At 40.3% G+C, this 26,212-nt stretch overlaps 1 protein-coding gene across 3 annotated transcripts in view; it reads right to left on the reverse strand.

Moving 5' to 3' along the window:
* Window positions 1-26,212, reverse strand: part of SMYD3 (SET and MYND domain containing 3) — a 1,053,751-nt gene that overhangs the window by 21,281 nt on the left and 1,006,258 nt on the right. For all 3 annotated transcript variants that reach the window (XM_072647643.1, XM_072647645.1, XM_072647644.1), the window contains one exon: window positions 754-862. In XM_072647643.1, the coding sequence (XP_072503744.1) occupies window positions 754-862 (109 nt within the window). The remainder of the gene's footprint in view (window positions 1-753; window positions 863-26,212) is intronic.

Below are 26,212 nucleotides of genomic sequence, written 5' to 3' on the forward strand. Positions count from 1 at the left end.
TCCAAGACTTCTAAATCCTGTGAATAGGCTATAAGACTGGCACATGTCAAAGAGATGGCAGTGAGGTCAAGAGATTATACTGCAGGGAAACAAGAGGGCAAGCTTTCCATGTAACCCTACGTCACAATAACTAGACCTGAGGGAAAGAGTTAAATCAATCAATTTATATAAACTTATGAAATAATATAAGTGCTATGCAAATCCTTGTCTACATAAATGTTACCTAGTATTATGAGTGCTTACTATATGTTACATGTTAGCACAGGTGGAAAGGCAGAGGTGAGTTGCCAAAGTAGAGGCTCCTGAGGAAGATGGAAGGGGAATAACCTAAGGCACTGACAGAGAAGGAAAGGGAAGATTTGGGGCAGTAGGATCATAATGATTTCAGGTCAAGAGACCCAGGGTCACCTAGGTTTTGCTATTTCCTAGCTGCGTGAACTTCATTAAGTCACCATCCCTGGGTCTTAGCTTCCTCAGCTATAAAAAGAAGGAATTGGATTAGGTAGTTTCTTCCAGTTCCTTCTAATTTTAAAATCCTTTTATTCTGTGTACGATGACTTTCAATAAACAATTTTCATCTAGGTCTGGTCTCATTCTCCTGTTTTGTTTCCTTGGGTTATCACCATGAGTTTTTGTTGTACCAAATAGGGAAAATAAGGGAGTAATACAAAACAGGAAGAAAGAAAGGCAAGCTTGGTATATCCCCAGGGAAAGAGGCCAGGCAAGAAAGGAGAGAAGCCACTGGGCGCTCACCTGTTTCAAGGTCTCCAGGGCTTGAGGATACAAGCCTTGGTGCTGCTGCAGTTTGCCAACTTTCATTACCTGGACTGCTCTGACGGGATGAAAGCCCGGGTAATAGAGCCTGGAAGACAGAAGCAGGAGAGAGAACAACAATGTCATCCTGTCAGCTTTCACCTTCACAGTCACTGCCTCTTCAGAGAGCTATAAGGGTGGGACCACAAAGTTAGCAGTGAATTTTAATCAGTTGCTGGGAAAATTAGCCTCAACCCTGGAGGGGAGTGAAGCACAGAAGGGAATTAACACATTATTACTCTAACTCAAGAATGCCTTTTGCAAGAAAGAAGTGACAGAGGTGGGATCACTTCTCAATCTCTCGCTGCTGGGAGCTGCAAAAGCTGGGGGTGCTTGGCTCTGCATGTGACAGGGAAGTCTTTGATTGTAGTACTGAGTCTAGGCAGGGGGCAATGGAGGGAGAGGCTCAACCCCATCCAAGGGTAGGGGCATGGGGGGAGGGGATTAGTGGGGGCTCTGAGTCTGCCTCTTCTCTTTCTGAAGCCAAGAGCCTGAGCTCCAGCTCGATCCATAGACTTACTGAACTGGATCCAATGAATGCATAGAGGTTATCTCCATGACCTCCAAGATCCTTAGCATTTCTTCTGAAGTAATTACAGTCTTCATCTAAAAACCTGTATTCTCATCCCTTATAATGTCAAGGGCCTTGAGGGTAGGCAGTGTTTCCCTTGTGTCCCAGGCACATAGGAAGCACTTAATAGATGCTTATTGATTGAGATAATTATATTTGAAGGTAAACAGTTTTATTCATTTTTTAAAAAATACATTTTATTGATCAGTTTTTATGTTTCCTTTGCAATCATTTCAACATACCCTCTCCTTGACTAAATCCTCTTGTGTGCCAAAGGAAAACAGTCAGAAAACAGCAGATACAGTGACAATATATACAATAGGGAAGTGGGGTGGGTGGGCGGGAAAGGAATAAGCATTTATTATGCACCTACTCTGTGCAGGCTCTATACCTAAGTGCTTCACAAATATTATTCCATTTGATCCTCTCACAATAATCCTGAGAGGTAGGTGCTTTTACTATCTCCATTCTACCTTTTAGGAAACTGAGGCAGACAAACATTAAATGATTTGCCAGGGCCACACAGACAGGAAATGTCTAGGGCCTCATTTGAGTCTTCCAGTGTCCAGGCCGAGTACTCTATCTACTGTACCATCAAGCATTGCCCCTAGCAATATTCGGTCTGACTAATATCTAGCCTCTCTCAAGCAGTCATTAAACATTCATTAAAGACATACTATGTGCTAAGTGCTGAGGATGCAAAAAGGGGGAGAGGTGAAAAGTTATTGACAGATAAGGGGATGTCAAATTCTTGAACATTGAGGTGGTACTTCTGTGTGGCATGGGTATGACCATCTCTGTGTGTGGCTGAGGTGAGGTGGAAGAGTAGTACATGGAAAGTGAGTAGGTTGAGGAACCCTAAACATTTAGGGTATTTGAAGGAAAGTCAGTGTGCATGTTGAAGACAGGAGACGGAGAAAAGAAATAATTGTGTACCAGGTACCAAACTTATTAAAGAAGGAAGGGGAGTGACCTGGGGATCTGTAGACAATAGGTACCAGGATTCTGATTGGGTGGTAGATATGAATCACTTGGGCTTTAGGGGAAGAGAAGTTACTGAGTGATAGAAGAAGGAGGAGAACCTGGAAATGGCAATGGGGAGCAAGGACTATTCTACTACCCCTGCCTCAACCAGTAAGCTGAGGAGCTTGAGAGAAGTAGAAGGGGTGGCCAAGGAGGCAATGTCTTGGTTTCAGTAAAAGCTATTAGATGGAAGGAATGGAAGAAGAAAAGACTGAAGATGAAGTATTTGTTGCCTATGGAACAAGTGTTCCAGAGGGTAAAGTAGAAGGCCTTGGAGGTATTGGGTTGAAACTTTGGGGTGGGAGGGTTGAGTGGGATAGGAATTGGATGATGTGGGAGGGGGGTGGGTTTGGCATGATAATCTACAGGAGTTCAGAATCACTGGGATGTGAAGAGGAAAGTATGTTTCATTATCTATTCATAGCATTCAACCTCCTTTTAGTAACCTTTTCATTCACATCATTATAGACATTATTTTTCTTTTGACTCTGTTTATTTTACTCTATGTTACTCCATACTCTTCCTGTGTCTGAATTCCTCATATTTGTCATCTTTTACTGTACAATAACTATTCCATTAATTTCCTATTCCATAGCTACTTCTGTCCTACACCAAATGAAGGCATTTTGTTTACTGTTTCTTGCTACCACAAAGAGTGTTCCTATGCATATTGGGGTATATAATGGACCTTTGTTTTTGTCCTTGATCATCTTGGGCTATGCCCAGTAAGTAGCAGGATTATTGGGTCAAAGGTTATGAATAATTCCCAGGTGACATTCAGAATGGTTCCTGACATTTCTGTGCTTCTACTCTATACTTTGTGTTCAACACCCTTGCAGGTACTAAGCAGAATACATGAAATGTAACATTAACTCTCCACATGCTCTCACTGGAGACACAACACAACATGATATCTAAGCAGAGTACACATAGAATGCAATGGGCATTCACAGAATCGCAGAATCTTAAGGACTTAAGTAGCCATTTTAGTCTAGCCCACGTATGAATAAGGATAAAGGAAGGAGGTGGATAGAGCCCTGGACCTGGAGTCAGGAAGACCTGAGTTAAAAACCAGCCTCAGACACTTATTGGCTCTCTGATCCCAGGCAAGTTACTTTATTTCTGTCTCCCTCAATTTCTTTAACTGTCAAATGGGGATAGTAATGGCACCTATGTTCCAGAGCTGTGAGAATGAAATAATATTTGTAAAGTGTTTTACAAACGTTAAACCTTTTACTAAACCTACATCAATATTATCTATTATTATTTCACCTGCAACATATCTGTCAAAATGGTCATGCAACCTTTGCTTGAAGAACTCCCATGAGAGGGAACCCCCTGCCTCCTAAGACACTTAGTTCTACTTTTGGATAGCTCTGATAGAAAGGTTTTTCTGATATCAAGGCTAAATCTGCCTCTTTGCAGCTTTCACCCATTGTTTCTGGTTCTAAGTAATACAAATCGAATCCTTCATTTCGCCTGATGGTCCTTCCAAAGCCTTCCTTTAAGAAGGGCTCAGAACTTCCCAGATAACTTGCCATTTTCCATCAGCTGCTTTGCTTGGTTTTGACTCTACGGCCTCGCACTCCTGGGTACTATTCCACCTCATTCAACTTCCATTGGTGTACTGTTTTCCTCCATTAGATTATAAGTTCCTTGAGGACAGTGCTTCTTTTTCTTTTTCTTATTTGTATCCCCAATGCTTACCACAGTGTATAAGAGGTGTGCAAGGAAGAACTTTTAGAATGTAAGGGAAAATGGGGGGATGGTGGGCAATGCTTGAACCTCACTTTCATTGGGATTAGTTCAAAAGGGGAAGAATACATATACATACTTGGTTGGGTATAGAAATCTATTTTACTCAGTAGGGAAATAGGAAGAAAAGGGAATAAGAGTAATGGGGAAGAGGGCTGATAAAAGTGAAGGCAGTTTAAAGGAGGCAGCAGTCAGAAGCAAAACAGACTTTAGAGGAAGGATAAGATAAAAAGAGAGAGAACAGCATAAACAGAAGAAAATAGGAGGAAGGGAAATACATGCCTAGAAATCATAACTATGAATGTGAATGGGATGAGCTAACCCAGAAAATGGAAGCAGATGGCAGAATGGATTAGGAACCAGAATCCAATAATATGTTATGTGTAAGAGACACACTTGACACAGAAAGATGCACACATAGTTAAAATAAAGGGCTGGAGCAGAATCTATTATGCTTTAGGAAAAAAAAGGCAGGGGTGGCAATTGTAATCTCAGATAAAACCAAAGCAAAATAGACCCAGGGTCCAGAAAGGCTGCAAGGGAAAGGTGAGACTTGAGCTGGGTGTTTTTGTAACTTGAAATAGGACACGGAAAAGGAGAGAAAAGAGGTGAAGACATTACAGGTGAGGGTAACATAAACAAAGACAGGGCCACAGATCCATGAAAGTAGATAAAAAGTAGATACGTGAACATCTGACCAATCACATCATGTCTTATCTTGGAGTTTGATTCCCCATGATATGAAGTTTGTAACACTCTCCTCCTATGTCCTCAAAAACTAGAAATCACTTCCTGGGCTAGAAGTATCCACGCCCATAGAAGGTACACTGTTGTAGAATGATTAAAAAGAGAATATAATATAATATAATATGATATGAAAAGATACTGAAGAGGGAGAATACCCATGAGTGTCTAGAATTTTATTGAGAGAGGCAGAGTAACATTGTGGATAGATACTATGCTAAACTTGGAGTCAGGGAGACCCAGAATCAAATTCCATCTCTCATATTGACTAGCTGTGGGTCCTCTTTGAGCCTCAGCTTCCTTATCTATAAAATGGGCATATTAATATAGTACTACACTTACCTTATAGGGTTACCATAAGGCTTAAGTGTATTGAGATTGCTTAGCAACCCTTGAAGCATTCTATAAATGCCAGCTGAGCATCAACATGGCATAGTGGGCTCATCGTAGAGTCAAAAAGATGCAAGTTCAAGTGAACCTGGACAAATCATTCAATCTCTCATGCTTTAGGAAGCTAAGTTATGGATGGTTTTCACCAGTGGAGTTCCCTTACACTGATGAAATCACATTCATGGACTAAACATACGTATTTATTATAATCATGATGTTGATTTTTCAACCTTTGCCTCTTCCAACAAAAATAGGGTTCGTTATCAACTTGAATATAAAGGAATTAACATTTTCTAGACAAAAGGCAGCTACAGGCCTCCATTTTCAGACTTGAACTGGTCTGGACACTTTTTAAAAAAAGTCAATCCCCATCAAATATCCTTGGATGTGGGGTTCTATTTTGTTATTATAAAATGCAGCCTAATTAAATTTGAAAACAGAAGAGTAATTTTAGACCAGCAATCATTCCAGTAAGTGGCTGCATGTCATGTCAGAAAAGAGGGAGGCAGAAAAGTGAGTGGTGGCTGTGGTGGCAAATCCACAAGGCACCTGCCCCAGCTCTGCCCCCAGAGTGATGAACAAAAGCAAAGGAGGAGAGCAGTAAGGGGAGGAGGAGAAGGAAGTGTGGGGGTGAAGGCTCTCCCCATAAATATTTACACAGCAGTTTCACTGTTCTGGTGGGTCTGTTGAGCCTTGAAGTGGGCCTGGTTTGTTTCCCAGCTGACATATGGTGTAAGATATCACTGATACTTGGTGGAATATGAGCCTAAGGGAAAAACAGTACAGCCCACCCTGGCTGGGAAAATTCTCCCACTCTCCAGGGTATGAGGCTATCAGCTTTACTATATGTGACAGCCTGCAGGAGAAAGGAGCAGTTTGTCAGCTTAGTCTCAGAATTCATCCAAACGAGACAGAGAGACCTCACCATGGAAGGACTGGTTAGTTCATTTGGGGACTATTGTGCCTGAAGTTTCCTGCAATCTAGACAACTGATGAAAAAGGTGCATGCAATCTGGGAAGCCCAGGGAATAAATGGCACATACTCTTCCATTGACAAATATACAGCACTTATTGTGTGTTGTGAGAAAACACATCTGGATGGTCAAAAAGAAATGTATGCCATAGTACCTGCTTTCAAGGAACTCGCTCTCTAGTTGGGGGAGTAAGATTTATACCAGGAGGGTCCCTTGATGCACCAGGGATGGCATGGAATTTACATTTGCAATTACATGCACCCCTCCAGCCAATTTATGGATCGTAAAGCTGCTATGCATATGCAAATAAGCACAGTGTTGGGATTCTCCCATCCTGGGTCACAATTCCTCACAAATGCTGTGCTCCAAGTGAAAAAAAAATTAAGAATGACTTATTTATATATATGGACAATTAATAGTACAAAGCAGAAGGGCTTCAGAGCCAAAGGATCATAGATTTAGTTTTAAGGCAATGTCATCAAACTCAAATTGAGATGAGAGCCACCAAATCACATATAAGAATCCTGGGGGTCACCTATTGACACAGACCACATATGTTTATCTATTTCTCTTTTAAAATTAATTATGTTAAATATCTCTCAATTTCATTTCAATCCAATTTGGGTTTCATACAGTGTTGTGTGACATTTCTACTCTAAGGGATACTGGAGATCACCTAACTCAATCATCATTCACCCTCATTTTATGGAAGAGGAACTAACGCTCAGAGAGAAGTGAGTTGACGAAGGTCAAACAAGTAGCATATAGGGGACCCAGACCTCGAAACTCAGGTCCTTTAGTTCCAAATACAGTATTCTAATGACTCTTTCTTACTCAGTAGAAGTAAGATATGCTCAAGGAGGGAGAGATAGCTGCAGACTGAAATACTGGGCAATGCTTCATGAAGGAGTTGGCTTGAAGGTCTTGTAGGTGTTTTTTCTAACAGAGATGATGGATTGAAGGGAGAAGTATTTCAAGAGTTATGAGCAAAAGCTTTGGAGGTATAACATCTGTAACATATTCAGGAGATAAGGGGGTTCATCAGATTGGCTAGAGTAGAAGATCACTTGGTATAAGGGGTACTGGGAGATGAGATGGGAGAGGCAGGCTATGAGCAATATTACCTGTTAGGCTAAGGAGTCAGTACTTTACTTGTAGGTAATAAGGAACTGTGGCAGAAATAGATTTTAAAAATATTTTAGGATGAAAGTGGCATTGTTTGAGATTAAACAGCAGCAGGGTATAGGTTCAATTGAAGGAGATACTATAAGTATAGTGACATTAATAAGACCAGAGATGAGACATCACAGCAATGGAAGAGAGAATGGGATAGAAAGGGATGAATGCAAAAGATGTTTTGAAGGGACAATCTATAGGAACTGGTGGGGGCAGCTAGATGGTGCAGTGAATAAAGTACCAGCCCTGGAGTCAGAAAACCTCATCTTCTTGAGTTCAAATCCAGACTTAGGTACTTCCTAGCTGTGTGACCCTGGGCAAGTCACTTAACCCTGTTTGCCTCAGTTCCTTATCTGTAAAATGAGCTGGAAAAGGAAATGGCAAATCATTGCAGTATCTTTGCTGAGAAAATTCCAGATGGGGTCACAAAGAGTCAGATGCAACTGAAACAACTGAACAACAAACATAGGTGCTAATGACTGATGGGATGTGAGGGAGAACATGGAGTTAGAGATGACTAATATTTGGAATATGCTAATGACTATTTGGGAAGAAATACATAAAGGGAAAACAATCTTATAGCCCTACTCACTGGAGCTCTTCAAACAAAGGCTGAATGACCACTTTTTAGATACGTTGTAGAGGGAATTCTTGTTCAAATTTGTGTTGAACCTTAACCAAGAGAAAGAATGCTTTGCATTCTTGTTCTGTGCTGAAAATTTTCTCCCTTTCCCATCCATAAGACATCAATTTGTGAGTTTTTTATATTTTATTTTTTTTTCTTGTTTCTCTGAGGTCTCTTGCAACTCAGATCCCATGATTCTGAAGACAAGACAAAACAAAACTCCATAGGGGATACCACTTGCTTTGCTGCACTGGAATTTTATTTTAATGAATACATTGTTAGAAATAACATTCCCATGTCTGTAGGACCTAGAGATGAAACTGGAGCTGCCTCCCAGGATCTTGGTAGAGAAGGAGCACACAGAAAGAAATATTTCTAATGTTCAGAAGAAGGAGAGGAGGAGACCATTTAATATTAGCATTAACCTGGACCTTTAAGCTTCTGGACCTTTGCTTGTGGTGAATTGTTTGGGTGGATGATTGGGGAGTACTGGGAATTGGGACACCTGCAGTGAAGTGGGATAAAGGACATTTGATATCAGGGCAAAATAATAATCTACTTCTTGTGCCATTTAAAATGGACTTAGATTTTTGCGACACCCAGTATCATGCTTTAAAGTACTTTCTCCACATCAGTATCATGAGATAGGTTAGTGTAAATATCAATATCTCTATTTTACAGATGGATAAATTGAGGCAAGGGAGAAAAATGACTTGTCCAATGTCATACAGCTAGTAAATCTGAGAGCCAAGATTCAAACCTTGATCTCTAGGTTTGTCTCTCTTTCTACCTTACCATACTGCCATGTCTTTTCTTTTCTGCCTGTGATTCAGAGTCTGTTTACTTCTCCCTACCTTAAAACAGATGTTCCTTCACTCCAGAGAGCATCTATGCTGTCAAGGTGGGGCAAGAAAAGGCACTCCCCCCCCCCCAAATTATATGTGTACAGAATTCATTGTAATCATGACAACAAAACACTAGCATCTTTAGAAACAGGGCAGTTGGGGTGGGTTTGGAAATGGGATTTCATTCTACACATTCAGTAGAAAACTTGGCTACTTTACAGCATTGAACCCTTTTAAAAAAATTTTTATCTTACATGTCTAGAAGCCATTTTGAGGGAGAGAGTAACAGAGGAGTGGCTGGCTGTTTTGTTTTGTAATTTAGGTCTCTGCTTAAACTCAGGCAAAGGTTTTGGAAGTTCATCAAATTTTCATAAAAATCGCAGATTGTCAGAGATAGAAGGAACTTCAGTGACCCATCCCCCATAATATACCTGATGAGTGGCCATCCAGCCCCTGCTTGAAGATCTCCACAGAAGGGGAACCAATGTCCTCTTCAGGTAGCCCATGTACTCTTGGACAGCTCAAAACCTTACAAAAGGTTTCCTGAGGGGAAGTCTACATTTGCCTCCTTGCAGCTTCTATCCCTTGTTTCTGGTTCTGCCCTCCAGGGACAAACAAGATAAGTACAATTCCTCTCTTACAGAATAGCTAATATTTATATACAGTGAAACTAAGTGGCTCAGTGGATAGAGTGCCAGGTCTAGAATCGGGAAGGTTCATCTTCAAATGAGTTCAAATCTAGTCTTAGAAACTTACTGCTGTGTGACCCTGGGCAAGTCACTTAACTCTGCCTCAACTTCCTCATCTGTAAAATGAGTTGGAGAGGAAAATGGCAAACTACTGCAGTATTTCTGCCAAGAAAACTCCAAATGATGTCACAAAGACTAGAACGTGACTGAACAAATATATGTATGTATTATATATATGTATGACATACATAGTGATACGTGTGTATAAGTATATATATGTATATGTACATGTATTTTGTATGTATATATGTGTATATATCACAATACACACACACACATATATATATATGTATATATATGGAGAAAGAGAGAAAGTGCTTTAAGGTCTACTATATATGTCATCCTTTTTGATACTCAGTCCCTGAGGTAAGGTGTTATTGTATCCACTTTGCCAATGAGATAATGAGAGCCCTTTGAATACTTGGAGATATCTGTCATGTCTTTTCTTTTCTAGGTTAAACACTCCTGATTCTTTCAAATGATCAATCTCCAACCTTAATGAGGATACTGATTTGGAATTGAAATGACACACACGCAGTAAGTGACCAGCAAGTACCCTAACACATTGTTTCTCCATCTCGAATATAGACATGGACACCTGTGGCTAACACAACCATCAACATAAGAGCACATTCAGACTCCTGGGAGCATCAATGTTTTTGCTTATATCCACAAGTGGAGACTCCCTGTCTTGCTCCATGCAGGGCCAGGGCTGGAATAAGGGGAAGCGCAGCAGGCAAACAGAGACATAAGACATTCTTTCAGCTGTTAGATTTAAACCAGCTGTCATATGAAAGTTATTTATGTTATTGTAATAGCTTTATTTGTAACATAGTGAGTTTTTAATTTTTTTAATTCTTAGTATTTTATTTTTCCCCAATTACATGTAAAAACAATTTTTAAAATTCATTTTTAGAAGCTTGAGTTCCAAATTCTCTCCCTTCTTCCCCCCTCATGCCCTTTTTGAGAAGGCAAGCAATTTGTTATCGGTTATACATGTATAGTCACACAAAATGTATTTCCATATTAGTCATGTTGTGAAAGAAAACATAGACCAAAGGAAAACAATACTCAAGAAAAATAAGGAAAGCAAAAAAGTAGTATGCTTCAACCTCTATTCTGACACCATCAGTTCCGTGTCTGGGGATGGATAGCACTTTTTCATCATAAATCCTTCAGAGTTGTCTTGAATTGTTGTGTTGCTGAGAATAGCTAAGTCATTCTCAGCTGATCATCTAACATATTGCTGTTACTTTGTACACAGTACATTTCATTTTGCATCAGTTCATTTAAGTCTTTCCAGGTTTTTCTGAGAGCATCCAGCTCATCATTTCTTATAGTGCAATAATTTTCCATCACAGTCACATAGCACAATTTGTTCAGCCATTCCCCAGTTGATGGGGATCCTCCCAATTTCTAATTCTCTGCCACCAGAAAAGAGTTGCTATAAATATGGTCCTTTCCCCCTTTTTTATTTCATCTCTTTTTGGATACAGACTGAGTAGCAGCATTGTTAGGTCAAATGGTATGTACAGTTCTATTGCCCTTTGGGGCATAGCTCCAAAATGCTCTGTGGAATGGCTGAAGCAGTTCACAACTCCACCATCAGTGCATTAATGTCTCATTTTCCCCACATCCCCTCCAATATTTGTCATTTTCCGTTTGTGTCCCATTAGCCAATCTGATAGGTAATGAGGTAATATCTCAGAATTGTTTCAATTTGCATTCCTCAGATTATCTCTCCAGGTCAGTTGTTTTTCCATTGAGATATTTCACATTGTCTTCTATTTTTTGTTCTTCTGCTTTTGTATTATAATTTCTTGATTTCTCATAGAGTCATTAAGCTTTCATTTGCTCCATCCTAATTTTCAAGGAATTATTTTCTTCAATGAGCTTTTGGGTGTCCTTTTTCATTTGGCCAATTCTGACTTTTAAGGCATTCTTCTCCTCATTAACTCTTTGGGCCTCTTTTGTCATGCAGTCTAGTCTATTTTTAAGGTATTATTTTCTTCAGTATGTTTTTTGGGTCTCCTTTAGCGAGCTATTGACTCATTTTTCATGATTTTCTTGCATGACTCTCATTTCTTTTTTCAATTTTTCCTCTACTTCTCTTACTTGATTTTTAAAATCCTTTTGGAGCTCTTCCATGGTCTGAGACGAATGCATATTTTTCTTGGAGACTTTGGATGTAGGAACTTTGATTTTGCTTTCTTCTGAGTGTGTGATTTGATCTTCCATGTCATCATAGTAATTTTCTATGGTTAGAATTTTTCTTTCTGCTGTTTGCTCATTTTTCCACTCTATTTCTTGACTTTTAACTCTTCCTTAAAGTGGGGCTCTGCTACCAGGTTGGAGAGCACACTATCTCAGGCTTCAGCAATTTTGTACAGTTGTTTTCAGGGGTACTTCTAGGCACCTAAATTTTTCAGTTCTTCTGAGGTGGTATGATCTAAGGAGAGGTGTGTTTACTACTCTGCTATACTGTGCTGTGGTCTGTGAGTGACCACAAGCATTCTTTTCTGTCCTGGAACTGTGACAAGGGTCCTGCTCCACTGCAGCCACAAGCTGTGGTATGCTAGGATTCCTTCTAGCCCTGGAACTGACACCCAGATCTGAGTATGGGCAAAGCAAGAGTCTTGCCCCCAGTGCCAACAAAGAGACCCCTGTAATCTCCTTCTGATAAGTTGTTTAACCCCTTGCCATATGTGGGCTGAGAGCTCTGGGAGCAGCTACTGTTGCTGCTGATTCAGTGGCTCTCAAGGCCTGCTCTTGGTCTGCTGAAGTCCAGTCAGCATTGGAGTATCCTGTGCTGGAATGCACTCTACTATCAGTGAAGTGTGACAGACCTTTCCTGCCAACCTTCTGAGTTCTCTTTGGCTGGAAAATTATTTCACTGTATCTTTTTCTGGATTCTGCCACTCCAGGAATTGTTTTATGGCATTATTTAAAGGCATTAGGAGCAGTTCTGGGGAGACCTCAGACAAGTTGTTATCTTTTCTCCACCATCTTGGCTTTGCCTCTCATGGAATATCTTTAAAAGTAAAAACAACCCCAGATTCCCAAAAGTTCAGATGAGGAGCGAAAAAAACAAAAAATAAAAATTAGCCTGTCCTAGAGGCCTTAGTATAAGATGAACTATTTCTTACCATGTTTTTAATTAGCTTACCATAGTATGTCTGCATGCTGCTCCCCACTATTTTGGCAACATATATGTTACTTTTCTACCATATGATCATAGAGCTAAAGCCTCTATTTCCTGTGTCACTTAGCTGCCTCAAATGTGACTCAGGACCCCAAAATTCAAGCATATGCCACTGATAGACAGCTGTCCATCACTTTGAATTTTATCTTCTTGTACAAAAAAAGAAGGTAGGACTAACTGAACTCTCAAGATTCCAGCTAGACTAGGAAAGATGGCTAAGGCCATTAGTCCACTGCTGACAATGTTAGAACAAAGCAAAGAATAACAAAACTAGATGTGGGACAGGGACTGTACTTACACTGGTATAGAATAGAAAATTTTATGCTGAGGAAAGCCCCTCCAACACCTCCTCTGCACCTTATATATAATCTTAGAGAACTGCCTAGAGTTCTAAAAGATTAAGTAATTTGTCCAGGGACACATGGCTAGTATACATCTTAGGTAAGAGTTGAACTCGGAGGCCAGCTTTCTATCCATTGTACCATCCTTCCAAAACCCATCTAATTAAATAGCTAGCTGTGTGGAGGAAATTCCTGCCACCTTACCATTATCATTTCAAATCTTGATGCCCAAAGATGGACTTGCCAGAAGCCTTCCTTAAAAGACTATGGCAATTATCTGATTCTATGTGATTATCACCCTTATTCCATAGAGCAGCTCTCTCTGATGCAGTGTATAATTACAGAGATGTCTACCTATGTTGTTGGGTTTTTTAGAATTGCCAGACCCATCTACTTCTCTTGGAATTAATTAGAAACAATAGTCTTTCTCCATTGTCTCAGATACCTATATGTGTATATGTATTATACATCCAACCATCCATCTCTCTTTCTCCATATATGTCTGTTTATATATATATATATATGTACACATACACACACACATATATAGCATATCATGTGTGTATGTGTGTATGTGTAGATGAGCTTGATTCCATAATCAAATCCCTATTCCCAGGTTAAATAACTCTAGTTCCTGTAATCTCATTTCCAAAACAACTCCTACAACCATCACAAATCTATTTTTCATGCTTCTCAATTTACAAGATGTTGACAGCTTTAAGAACACAGACATGGTTCATTGGCATAAATGTTGCGCAGACAGCCCCATCCTGACCCCCATGAGATGTGTTGAAGGATGGGGTAGGGGAGGGAATAGCCAAATTCGGAAAGATCAATTCTCTGCTGGAGATATGATTATTATACAGATGACAAAGAATCTGCTTTTTTGTCTTAATAAATCTGACTCTTGGCACAGGGTAGAGGCTTAATAAGTACTTATTTAATTGAATCAAATGGAATTGAATGACCAAGTATTTGAACAGCCTTGTCATAGTACAAGATTCCAGCTAGAATGGAAAGGAGGGCTGAGACCACTGGTACAGTGCCATCCAGAGATGTTGGAAAAAAGCAAAGGATAACAAACAAAACTAGATGTGTGATGGAGACTGTACGTGTGATTTCATTGATATAGAACAGAAAATTCCATGCTGAGAAAATTCATGCACAATGCTCAATAATGACACACAATATATCCCCATTTTCACTGATAGTCCTGAGCAACCTCTGGAAATAGTCTTTTTTTTGATGTAAATATTAATGACCTCTTTGCTATTTACTGTGATTTAAGGAAAGGATGATGACTAGCTGTCATGTGTAGGACAGAACTAATTGTTGGCCATATCAGCATAAGGGAAAAAAATCACTCAACTAAATGTGTCCTAAGGAACTGGCTCTGAGGTGATATTGAAGAAGCAGGATAAACCATCCCCAGAAAACTGACATGCACTCCCCCTGAAGGAAAGCCACCAGTCTTGGGGGTCAAGACCACCAGCTAGGATTTGAGATCAGTGAACCTGAGTGGGCGCTACCTTCTCTGGGACTTCACAGGGAGATGAGTATCCTGTCAATGGGGACAATGTCACCAAGAATGGAGAAGAGACACACCACCAAGTAAGTAGTGGGGCATAATACATAGCAGCTAGGTGGTGCAGTGGATAGAGTACACAGACAGGGATCAGGAAGATTCATCTTCTTGAATTCAGAGCTGGCCTCAGGCACTTACTAGCTGTGTGACCTGACTCTGGGCAAATCACAGGTAGCCTCAGTTTCCACATTTATGCAATGAAGATAATAATCTCACTTTTCTTCTAGAGTTGTTGTAAAGATAAGGGGAAGGGAAAGGAATATGTATTTATATAACGCTTATTTTATGCCAGGCGCTGCAGTAAGTGCTTTACAGATGGGATCTCATTTGATCTTCACAACAACCCTGGGAGATACGTGGTCTTATTATGCCCATTTTAGTTAATGAAACTGGCAAACAGAGGTCAAGTGACTTCCAGTCATTTTCAGTCATGTCTGACTCTTTATGACTCCATTTGTTTTTTGCTTGTGTTTGTTTTTGGCAAAGATACTGGAGTGGTTTGTCATTTCCTTCTCCAAGTCATTTTACAGATGAGGAAACTGAGGGAAGCACAATGAAGCAACTTGCCCAGGGTCACACAGCTAGCAAGTGTATGATACAGCTTTCAGCTTTCCTAGAACAATGACAGAGTTGATTTAACAATGACTGCAGAAGTGGGAAGTTGAGGGGGAAGGGAGGGGATCTGAAAGATAGAGGAAGGAGTGGATGGCAACAAGCAAAGTGAAACATGACTATAGCCTATCTAGATGGGCCACATTTACCAATGAGGGTGAAGAGTAGCCTAGGGCCTGAGTCCTGGAGGCAAAAGGGTTAAGTACTTTCAAAGCATGAAGTTTTATCCAATAGTCTTCATGAAGAACGTATTGCTTGTGTTGTCAGTTTCTGTAAGGAAATGACTGGGCTAAAATCTTTTGGAAAGTGTTTTCCTCCAGTCCCTGATAATAGTCTGCTTTTAACATCACCCATTTATCAGTACTCATCAAGTAAGATCAACCCACTTTAGGATCTAACTCCTCTGAGTAACAGATTGAATCCTTCACCCCAGGCAGGACTGATAGACTCCAGTTGTCCTGAAATATTTATCATCCATTCTAGAGCCAAGAATCTTCCAGAAACAATTCACCAAAAGGCAGAATTAAAACTGCCTTCTCCTTTTCCCCCTTATGCCTTTCAAGCTTGAAAGCCATTGTTTCAAGGAAAATGGACCTCTGACCCATGGAGTGATGGGATTGCTTGGTACTGGCAAAAAGCCCACCTGACAAGCTGCAGCTGAGCGTTGGTCATAGACTCACAAAATTTTAGAACTTGTACATGATAAATTCTTAAACTTTTTTAAGGTATCATGTCAACCCTTCCGTTGAAAAAAATGGTCCCTGTGCCATTCCTAACAGATGGTCATCTGGCTTCTACTCAGGCACATTATCAGGCAACCTGTTCCATAGTTGGACAATTCTAATGGTCAGAAAGATTTTTCTGTTTATTGGGTTGAACTCTCCTCATTACTGCTCACCCTTGGTCTTAGTCCTATTCTCTGGAGCCACCAAAAAGTCTGATTCCTTTTTCACATGACAGGCCCTTCACATTTCTGAAACTAACTAGTCTAACTCCATCATTTTCCAGATGGAGAAACTCCGTAATGCTCCTTACCAGAGAGACAGACAGTGCTACAGTGGACAGAGCACTGGGTTTTGAGCCAGAGGGTACGAATTTGAAACCCATCTCTGCCACTGACTACCTGTATGATCTAGGTCACATCACTTAACCTTTTCTGGGTTTTGACTTCCTCATTTGCAAAGTTATAACATTGGATCAGATCATCTCTGAGATCCCTCCCAGCTTTAACTCATGGGGTGAAAAAGAATAGTATTTGACTGGAAGCCTACCTTGCTATAGTGAACCAAGTGAAGTTCTCAGTAATTGGGGTAAGAAGGACCTAGCATGGGTGATTACTTGTCCCATAGCATCCCCTGATACAACAAGAAAATCTGGTTAGTCTTTATTTGTTGCTCTTGAGACATTTTTGTGTTGTCTATCTAGTGTCTATCTGTGCTAGGTAGCACAGAATACTGGTCTTAGGAAGATTCAGCTTGGTGAGTTCAAATCTGATCTCAGACACTTCTGAGCTGTGTGACCCTGGGCAAGTCACTTAACCCTATTTGCCTCACTTTCTTCATCTATAAAATGAACTGGAGAAGGAAATGGCATATCACTCCAGTTATCTTTTCCAAGAAAACCCCAAAAGGTTCATGAGGAGTCTGACATGACTGAAATAACTAGATAACTTTGAAGGTCCCTTCCAGCTCTAGACTTATTTTCCCATGAACCTTTGTACACAGAGACAAATTGGGATGTCTCCCACTGAATTTCAGAGAATGAACCTTTAAGTGGGCACAGGGAGAGGAATTTCTAAAGCCTGACTTTACCTTACCCTCCCCATTGCCACATTTAGACTCTTGTTCTACCAGAATTATTCAGCAACCTCTCCTCTGAAGTTCACGCAATACAAATTTATCACCTAGTCTGAATTCTGCAAGCAATTTAGTACCAACCCACCAGAGATTGTCCCTCATTTCTCAATGCTTTCAGTGTTTTCTTCTGTGCTCCAGCTCCTGCCATGATTCTAGAAATGGTGATGGTCCCTTAAAGACCACAAGCTCTCAGTTGCTCAGTCTACTCAGGTCCTAGGGCACACTCTTCTACTCTACCTCAGCTTGATACAGGGATGGTCATACCTCTAATCTTGCTATCATTCACAAGTGGGAGAAAAGGAAGAAGGGAGAGAAGGAGGGAGAGAGGGAGGGAGAGAGAGAAAAGAAGAAGAAAGAGGGAAGAGGAAGAGGAGAAGAAGAGATAGGAAAGGGAGGAAAGAGGGAGTGATAAGAAGAGGAGGAAGAGGAAAAGAGACAGAGAAGAGGAGGAGGAAGAAAAAGAGAGAGGAAGAGGAAAAGAGAGAAGAGAAAAGAAATAAGGAGATATAGGAAAAGGAGGAAGAAGAAAAAAGAGAGAGAGAGCAAGCTCACGAGTGCACTGGGGATAAAAATAAAGAAAAAAGTCAATCCCTTCTCTCAAGGGACTTATGTTCTCATAGGGTGGGGGGGGATGGGAAAGGGTAGCTGTGATTCACATGGAGGTTTAGTGTGAAAATGGCTGGGAAATAGCCCAGAGGCCTGGTTCTCAGCAAGGTAAGGCAACTATTCACCTATGAGAGCCTGGTAGCCCAGGGGCAGAGCCTAGACTGCCCTCCATTTCCATCTGAGTTGGCTTCTACTAGCCCAGCTCATGGTTCACCCTTTCCTGATCTCAGCAAGCTTTCCTGAAAGATGGCGCCTTCAGCGATTACCCACCTGTTTTGTCTTCCTAAGGATGAAATGGGCAGTGGCCCAGATTTATTTGGCTTAAAATGAGAGCTGTGGTGAGGTTTGTTTGTAGGAAGGTGGGAGGGAATTAAGATCACATCTTCTGCCTCTTGATTACCTTCTCATCTCACACACTCATTTAAAGCCCCAACAATGGAGCTGTGCTGTTTTCCCACGCAGCTGTCAGTCCAGTCTGCCAAAGACAGACTTAATGCTAGTAATGGGAGAATGAACAGCTTGCTAACTCAGAGCTGTCATCTTCATCTTGGGATACGGTTCAAGCTGCCTTGGCAGCTCCAATTCTCCTAGCAATTCACTCACTCATTCATTCATTCACTTCATTCATTCACTCACTCACTCACTCACTCATTCAGTGCAACCCCAGCATAACTGGTATAAGACACATGTTTCCCTGGACTCTAAGAGCAGGGTCTGAGAAGAAATGTTTGCAGCTGCAACCGTTTCAGCTTCTGGAATAAGACGGAGGGAATCAGATTCAGTACCCTTTGTCTCATTCAGGAGAAACATTGATCTTGTAAAATAGGTGCCAATTTGTCATCAGGTACCTCCAGAATCAATGTGGAATGGTGGACGGCTTTCCACTGGAAACTGGGGAGCCAAAGAAAGGGTCTTTACAGTTTTGACTTGGGCCAAACGTTGTGACTTCACACCTCCTTCTAATCAGGTTCTCCCTAGGTGCACACTACCTAAAGCCAGGGGGAATGTTTTCCTAAAGTGGAAATAACAAAAAGGCCAGTGAACTCAATTATGTTGTCTGACCCTTTTAAAAGGGTATCTGGAAAAAGTTTATTGCCTTTGAGTCTGTTTGGGGTCCTTTTCTCAAAACACTCATTAAAATACTCAGGTCCTGCCTGTACACAATGAAAGAAACAAACCAAAGCTTTGCAGACTGAGTTGATGATGCGTAGCTTCATTTTATACTATTAATTGTAACAAAAAGCTATTCTATTTTGTGTGTAGGTGGAGTGTGCTCATGCATTTAACCTTATTTGTGCATTTAAGTTACTACCTTGTAGCTCAAGACTGGAATAGTAGGTGGTTTTTGCAGCAGAGGACAATCAGCACAGTTACATATGATTCAAGATTTTGTAAATGTTTCCAGTTTAAAGGATAGTTATTGGTTCATTAGACTTAAGTTCCATGTTTTGAGTGCACATCTCAATGACATGAAGTGGGAGGCAAGAGACTGGGTCCCTGGAGCAAAATGAAAATTAAATGCAATTTTATTTTGCCACTGGATGCTAATTGTTATTACTTGGATGCTGTGATGGAACAAGGATCTCACTGATGTGGACACTCCCTCCAAAGGTGTAGATCATAATTCATTTGTACTTCCTCATCCAGTTGACTCTTATCCTATTTTCTCCCAATGGGAATTCCTCTAAATTTTTCTATGTTGTATAGAGTAAGTATTGGAGTAAGAAGACCATTTGTCATTTATCTCTCACTTGGGCCATGTGACTGGCCAGTCTCGTTTTCCAGTCTCTCCTCTCTGATGGCATCCTATACTTCACTTCCCTTGAACAATTCTTAGTGAGAAACGTTACCTTGCCAGTGAAGGTCTATGTAATCAAAGCTGTGGTTTTTCCTGTAGCGATGTATGGCTATGAGAGTTGGATTATAAAGAAAGCTGAGCACCGCAGAATTGATGCTTTTGAATTGTGGTGCTGAAGAAGACTTTTGAGAATCCCTTGGACAGCAAGGAGATCAAATCAGTCAATACTTAAAAAAATATTTCAGACCACTCATTAGAAGGACAAATACCCAAAGCTGAAATACTTTGGTCACAAAGGGAGAAGACAGGACTCACTGGAAAGGACCTTGATGTTGGGAAAGATTGAAGACAAGAGGAGAAGGGGCCAGCAGAGAATGAGATGGATAAACAGCGTCATGGAAACAATGAACATGAGCTTGGACAGGCTTTGGGAGATAGTGGAGGACACAAGGGCCTGGAGTGCACTGTCCATGAGGTCACTGACTGCCTGACTGAATGACAACAAAAAGATGTTGTAGCATACTTGTGACCCTGATATACCTCTCCATTACACCTTTGGACATGAAACTAATGTCTTTAGGGAAGACAAAATATCTTGCTGGAAACAAAATGCTTAGCCTTATCTAAATGAATATAAATAGGACCCCATTTTTTCATTATTGTTCTAACCTGTAGATAATATTCTGAGCTTGCTTTCTTGACATAGTAAATGTCCATTCTCATAATAACGTGCTCATTAATTAATTGTGGATATGGTCATCTGCTTAATCTCTTCATTTACATGACATGTTCCCTAAAATCTGAGATTACAGTTACCCTACATAATAATAATGGTGCTGTGAGGTACTTAAGTACATCAGCATGACCAGAGAAATAATGGAAACCTCTTTCAATGATGGATAGTAAAAGTCAGAAACAGCAAGGCAATCTTTGATCTCTCAATAAAGCCATTTCTGCACCACCCAGACATTATGTCATGGTCATGTTTTCTCTCTCTTTGCTCTATGATCTGACTGCTGCAACTGTTCAGAAGAGCAAGGGGAAGGGGTCATATTTGCCATGGTGAATTCTCTGATGTAATCAGTTCACTCTGTGCTGGTCTAAATCAGTGCCTCTAATGTGACAGGATCATCCTCTAGCTATTAAAGGGTTAGGTTTGCCCATAGGGTGAAAGGAATCGTGTTGTGTTTTATCATAATTTGGGTAAATTATTTTACAGTTTAAAAATAGCTTCTATATATCTGTGATCCCACTGGATTCTCACAAAAACCCTGAGAGGTCAACAGGACAGGTATTACTGGCCCTTGTTTTACAGATGAGCTAAGATAGCTTTAGTACTTCACCTTAAAGTGATAACTAAATCTGGATTGTAGGACTGAAATGAAAATTCATATACCTCCTAAGTAACAGAGTTAGGATCAGAAATAGGTCCCCTGACTTCTAGTCTAGTGTCAGTCTGTTGGTTCATTTGCATTTATTAAGTGCTTTCTATATGCCAGGCTAGGTGGGACAGTGGACAGGGAATCAGGCCTGGAGTCAGGAAGACTCCTCTTCCTGAGTTCAAATCCAACCTCAGACACGTTCTAGCTGTGTGACCCTGGGCAAGTCACTTAAACCTGTTTGCCTCAGTTTTCTCATCTGTAAAATGAGCTGGAGAAGTAAATGGCAAAACCCTCCAGTATTTTTGCCAAGAAAACCCCAAATAGGATCATGAAGAGTTGGACACAACTAAAATGACTGAGTGACAACAAACGTGCCAGGCACCAAGGTAAGCACCAGAGATACAAAGAAAGGCAAAAGATACAATCCTTATCTTCAAATATTTCACATTCTAATGGCAGAGGTAACCTGTAAATAATTAGGTACATACACAAAAAGGTAAAGGCATGAATCTGTGGGAAGGGAATGGGGAGACCTCCTTCAGAAGGTAGGATCTGAGCTGATTCTTAAAGAAAGTCAGTAGACAGAGATGAGGGACAGTCATTGAAAAGACATGGAATCAGGAAATGAAATGTAATGTTCAAGGAATAACAAAAAGGTCAATGTTAATTAAAAATTAATCCAATCACTGGATTAATGCATAGAGGGAAGTAAAGTGTAAGAAGACTGGAAAGGTAGAAGGGGATTAGGGTATGAAGAGTTTTCAGTGCCAAACTAGAGGGCTTTCCATTGGATCTTGTGGGTAACGGAGCCACTGGAATTCACTGAGTGTGGTAAGACATGCTGCAGAAAAGTCAGCTTGGCAGCTGATTAAAGATGAATTGTAGGGAGGAGAGACCTGAGACCAGTCAGGAGGAGGCCTTTGTAGTAGTCCAAATGAGAAGTGATGTGGATAGAATGGGGTGAATATGAGAGATGCCATGGAGGTAGGAACAACAAAGGATTGGCTATGTTGGAAGAAGATAGTGAGGAGTGGAGGGTACCATTGAGACTGTAGGCTTGTGTGACTGAGAGTAACAGGGAAGAGCTGAAGAGGACAGGGATTTAGGGGAGTTAGGATAACAACTTCTCTTCTGAGTTCAGTATGTCTATGGGGCACCTACTCTGAGATGCCCAAAAGGCATCTGGAGATGCATGCCATGTGCTTTCCATCATATCTCACCATCTCTGTTTGGCTTAAAGTCCTATCCCAACACCCACCTGCAGCACCAAAATTATATTCTCATATCAAGTTTAAATTCTCTTCTTTACAACTTCCATTTACTGCTACTAGTTCTGCCCTCTGGAGCCAAGGAGAACAATTTTAAACCTTCTTCCTTTCAAATACTTGATGCCAGATAGCAATTCCAGCAATCTCCTCTCACTCCCATTCATCTTTTCTCCTACAGGTTAAACATCTCCAGTTCCTTCAACTGATCATAAGCAAAGACCTTTCTCAGGGGCTGTCCAATTATCAACATTCTTCCTTAAATGTGCATTTTTTCCCATGGCAGTTTGGGTACCATCTAACTTCCCCCTTCAAAGGGTTGACTAGAATTAAAATGGAAGAACATATACATAACAGTCCCTCTAAGCTAAAACCTGAGCCTGGAATTTAGCTGAAAATAAAGCCCTTTGAGATGGGGGCATAGGATGGATGTCTTCAGAAGATTGTGGGGGGGGGGGGTGGTAAAGAAAGGAGGGAAAGAAATCAAGTATTCAAAATCAAGTGCCTTCTTTGTATCAGACACTCAGCTAAGCACTTTACAAGTATTATTTCATTTGATCCTCACAAAAACACAGTGAAGTAGGTGCTATTATTATCCCCATTTTACCACTGAGGAAATGGAGGCAGACAGAGGCTAAGTGAGTCCCACAGTTAATAAGTGTCTGAGGCTGGATTTGCACTCAGATCTTCCTGACCCCAGGCTCAGTACTCTATCCACTGTGCCAACTAGCTGAAAGAATGGGTAACAGAGAGAACACTAAGCATTGGGAGAATGTTATAGAAAAGTAAGGTGAGAGAATGCCAAAGAGAAACTTCTCCCAACTTTATGCTTTTGCATGATTCTGCCCAATTTTCTAATTTTTTAAAATCCTGATTTTTTTTTTACAAAAAGCATTTGAAATTAATTTGAATAACAGCTGATAAGATAATTCTTAGCAGTTAAATGTGGCATTTTGCCTTGCATCCTCCCTCTACAACCTCCCCCTATAAGATTACTAATAAAATTAAACTGATTAATACAACTGAAAAATTATGGGAAAAAACGTAAAATTTACTAATCTGCCAATATATCTGATCCACACAGGCAGCCTGTATTCTGGTATCCAAAGAAATTACTGGGAATGGTTGCCCCCAGCTGTGCATCCATTTAAGACACCATTTGGTGGAAATATTTATTACCATATTCTATTTTCTTTGTGCAAAATCAAAGAAAATTGAGAAATACCAAATTGCATTGCCTTCAAAAACATGTCATAGGCTGTGCTCGCGTGTGTTCTCTGAAGATGTTGTTAATGCTTTACTCAGATGATGGAATAATATAATTTGCTAGAAGGAGAAAAGAGAAAAACTCACAAATGGAACTGTGTTCATTAGAGCACTATCTTTGCAAGTCTGATTCTGTTTTCATTGCTTTTCATGCTCATGTTTCATGTCACAGGGCAGCCCAGCCACCTTGCCAATCACTGGATAGCTCACTATTTTTACAGTTGGCACTGGGTGTTTAACACGTCCTGAGATTACATTTGTACTTGCCAAAAACAACTCGCTCATACCTCTTCAGAGAAAAGAGGAAAACAGACTCTCCATCACTGAACTTCTCAGTTTCTTCTATTCACAGGCAAGTATTATTAACACAGACTCACATCTTTTTCTAAAGGAAGTCACTCTCTTAAATCAAATAATCACCAAGTATTTATTAAGCATATGCTACATGTGTTAAAAAGGGGGGGGGGGAAGCTTAAGAAAAATATGAAGTAGGGAAACTTCTTTGGTGCTTTCCCTGTTCCCTGTTTTAGTCTCCCCTCTTTCTCCTCCTGGCTCTATTCCTCCATCTGTTACCCTCTTTTACTCATGATATAATGTAAAACGGACTTAGAATTCACTATAAAGGACATATTAAGAAAGACACTATCTGCATTCAGAGAAAGAATTGATAAATAGAAGTATGTATACAATTATTTTACCTATACATGCCTGTTTGTGTCTAATGGTAACCATCTCTTGGGTGTTGGTGGGGGAGGGAAGTAAAAAAGGGGTGAAAAAGAAAAAATACATGATAACTATGATATTTTTAAAAAGAATAAAAAGTTGTACATAATAGATTTGCAATTTCATGTGCAATCACCTTTTTAAAAGTTATACTCTGTTATGGAAATGCTCATTTTATTCCATAAATTAAAAATAAAATTGAAAAAAAGGACTGAGGTTGGAATCAAGACAGACCCAGGTTCAAATCCTTCTTCTTTTCACTAGCTGTCTGACTATGGGCTAGCCTCTTAATCTCTATGAGTTTCATTTTCCTCATCTGTAAAGTGGGGATAATATTACATAGCCAGGATTGTGCTGATAAATGTTTCACTCTCCAGAGAAAAAAAGATGAACTTTAAGTTTATTTTGCATTATTTACATTTCCTCCATCATTTTCTTAAGTCTAGCCAATGAATAAAAGAATAAATGAAGCCCCCATTCATAGCCTTTGCTAATTTTTGAGGTGTAAATTCTCACTGAAAATTTTAACAATCGGCTCCTTCTAGGAGACCTGAGCTGTCACCAGCACTCCCCCTGCCTGTATCCTACTCGAGGATGTACAATGCCTCTGTAAATGGTAGAGCCTACACAAACACAAGCTACTGTTGTTGTTTTTATGCCTGTCTTTTCCAGAAGATGTCCACACTACAAAATATTTCCCTCTCCACCCAGCTCATTAAAACTCCCCACAGTCCCTCAGTGCAGCATAATCAAAGTGATAGAAAGAAAGCAATCTGATTAAACAAATTCACAATAAGGTGTGAATGACCTCCCAGGAGTATTAATGCTTTGAAGGAGGATAGCTCGTTAACCCAAATGGTTCTCTAATTGGTGGACTCTCCAGCAATGATCTAAAGTGAAGAATTGCCAGGCAGTGTGATTGAAGTCTGACTGAGGAAACCAAAAGATGTTGTGACTGCCTACTTCGCCTCACACTGGATAGCAGATACGGCTCCTGTCCATAAATAGTGTATAATCTAAGTGGGGAGCCACAACTTAGATATGTGTATAAATAATTAGGAAACAAAACAGTGTTAAATAAGTTAATAAGTTAAATCATTAAATAAATAAGAATTAGTCTCCTAAGAGAGAAGCAGTACGGGCATGCCTCAACCCCCTGCCTACCCAAAGAGTGACCAGGATAATAAGGAAAAGCAAAACTACGTCATGTGAAGAATGGAGGACGGTTAGCCTGAAGAAGAGAAGACTTAGGGATAGACAGACAGACAGATAGATATAAAGATTTAGGGATAGACAGAAAGGAGGAGGGATGGACTGACAGACAGATATAGTATTTACTACGTGCTGAGCACAAGCATATTACAATAGCTGTCATTAAAGATTCAAAGGTCAGGCATGTGGAGGATGGATTTAGATTTATTGTGGGGACCCAATGGACAAAGCTAGGATCAGTAGGCTGCAGCTCCAGGGCAAAATATTTCATCTGAATGTACGGGTCAGTGTTCTAGTCACGGCAGCTATGGAGAGAGAAGGAAAGAAGTAAGAATTTATTCAGCACCTACTATGAGTTAGGCACTATGCTAAGCACTTTATAAATACTCTTATTTGGTCCTCCCAACAACTTTGGGAGGCAGGTGCTATTACTATATCTGTTTTATAGTTGAGGAAACTGGGGCAGACAGAGGTTAAGTGACTTGCCCAACGTCACAACTAGTAAGTGTCTGAGGCAGGATTTGAACTCAGGTCTTCCTGATTCCAGGTCTAGTGCTCTATCCACTGCAGTGACTATCTGACTTTAAAATATGAAACTCAGCCCCTAAAATCAAAGAGCTTACATAGTAGTTGGGGATGCAAGTCAATAGGAAGGGAGGAAGGAAGGAAAGAAAGAAGGAAAGAAGGCAGAAAAAAAGA

The sequence above is a fragment of the Notamacropus eugenii genome, chromosome 2 (genome assembly GCF_028372415.1).
Source record: "Notamacropus eugenii isolate mMacEug1 chromosome 2, mMacEug1.pri_v2, whole genome shotgun sequence".
Lineage (NCBI taxonomy): Eukaryota > Metazoa > Chordata > Mammalia > Diprotodontia > Macropodidae > Notamacropus > Notamacropus eugenii.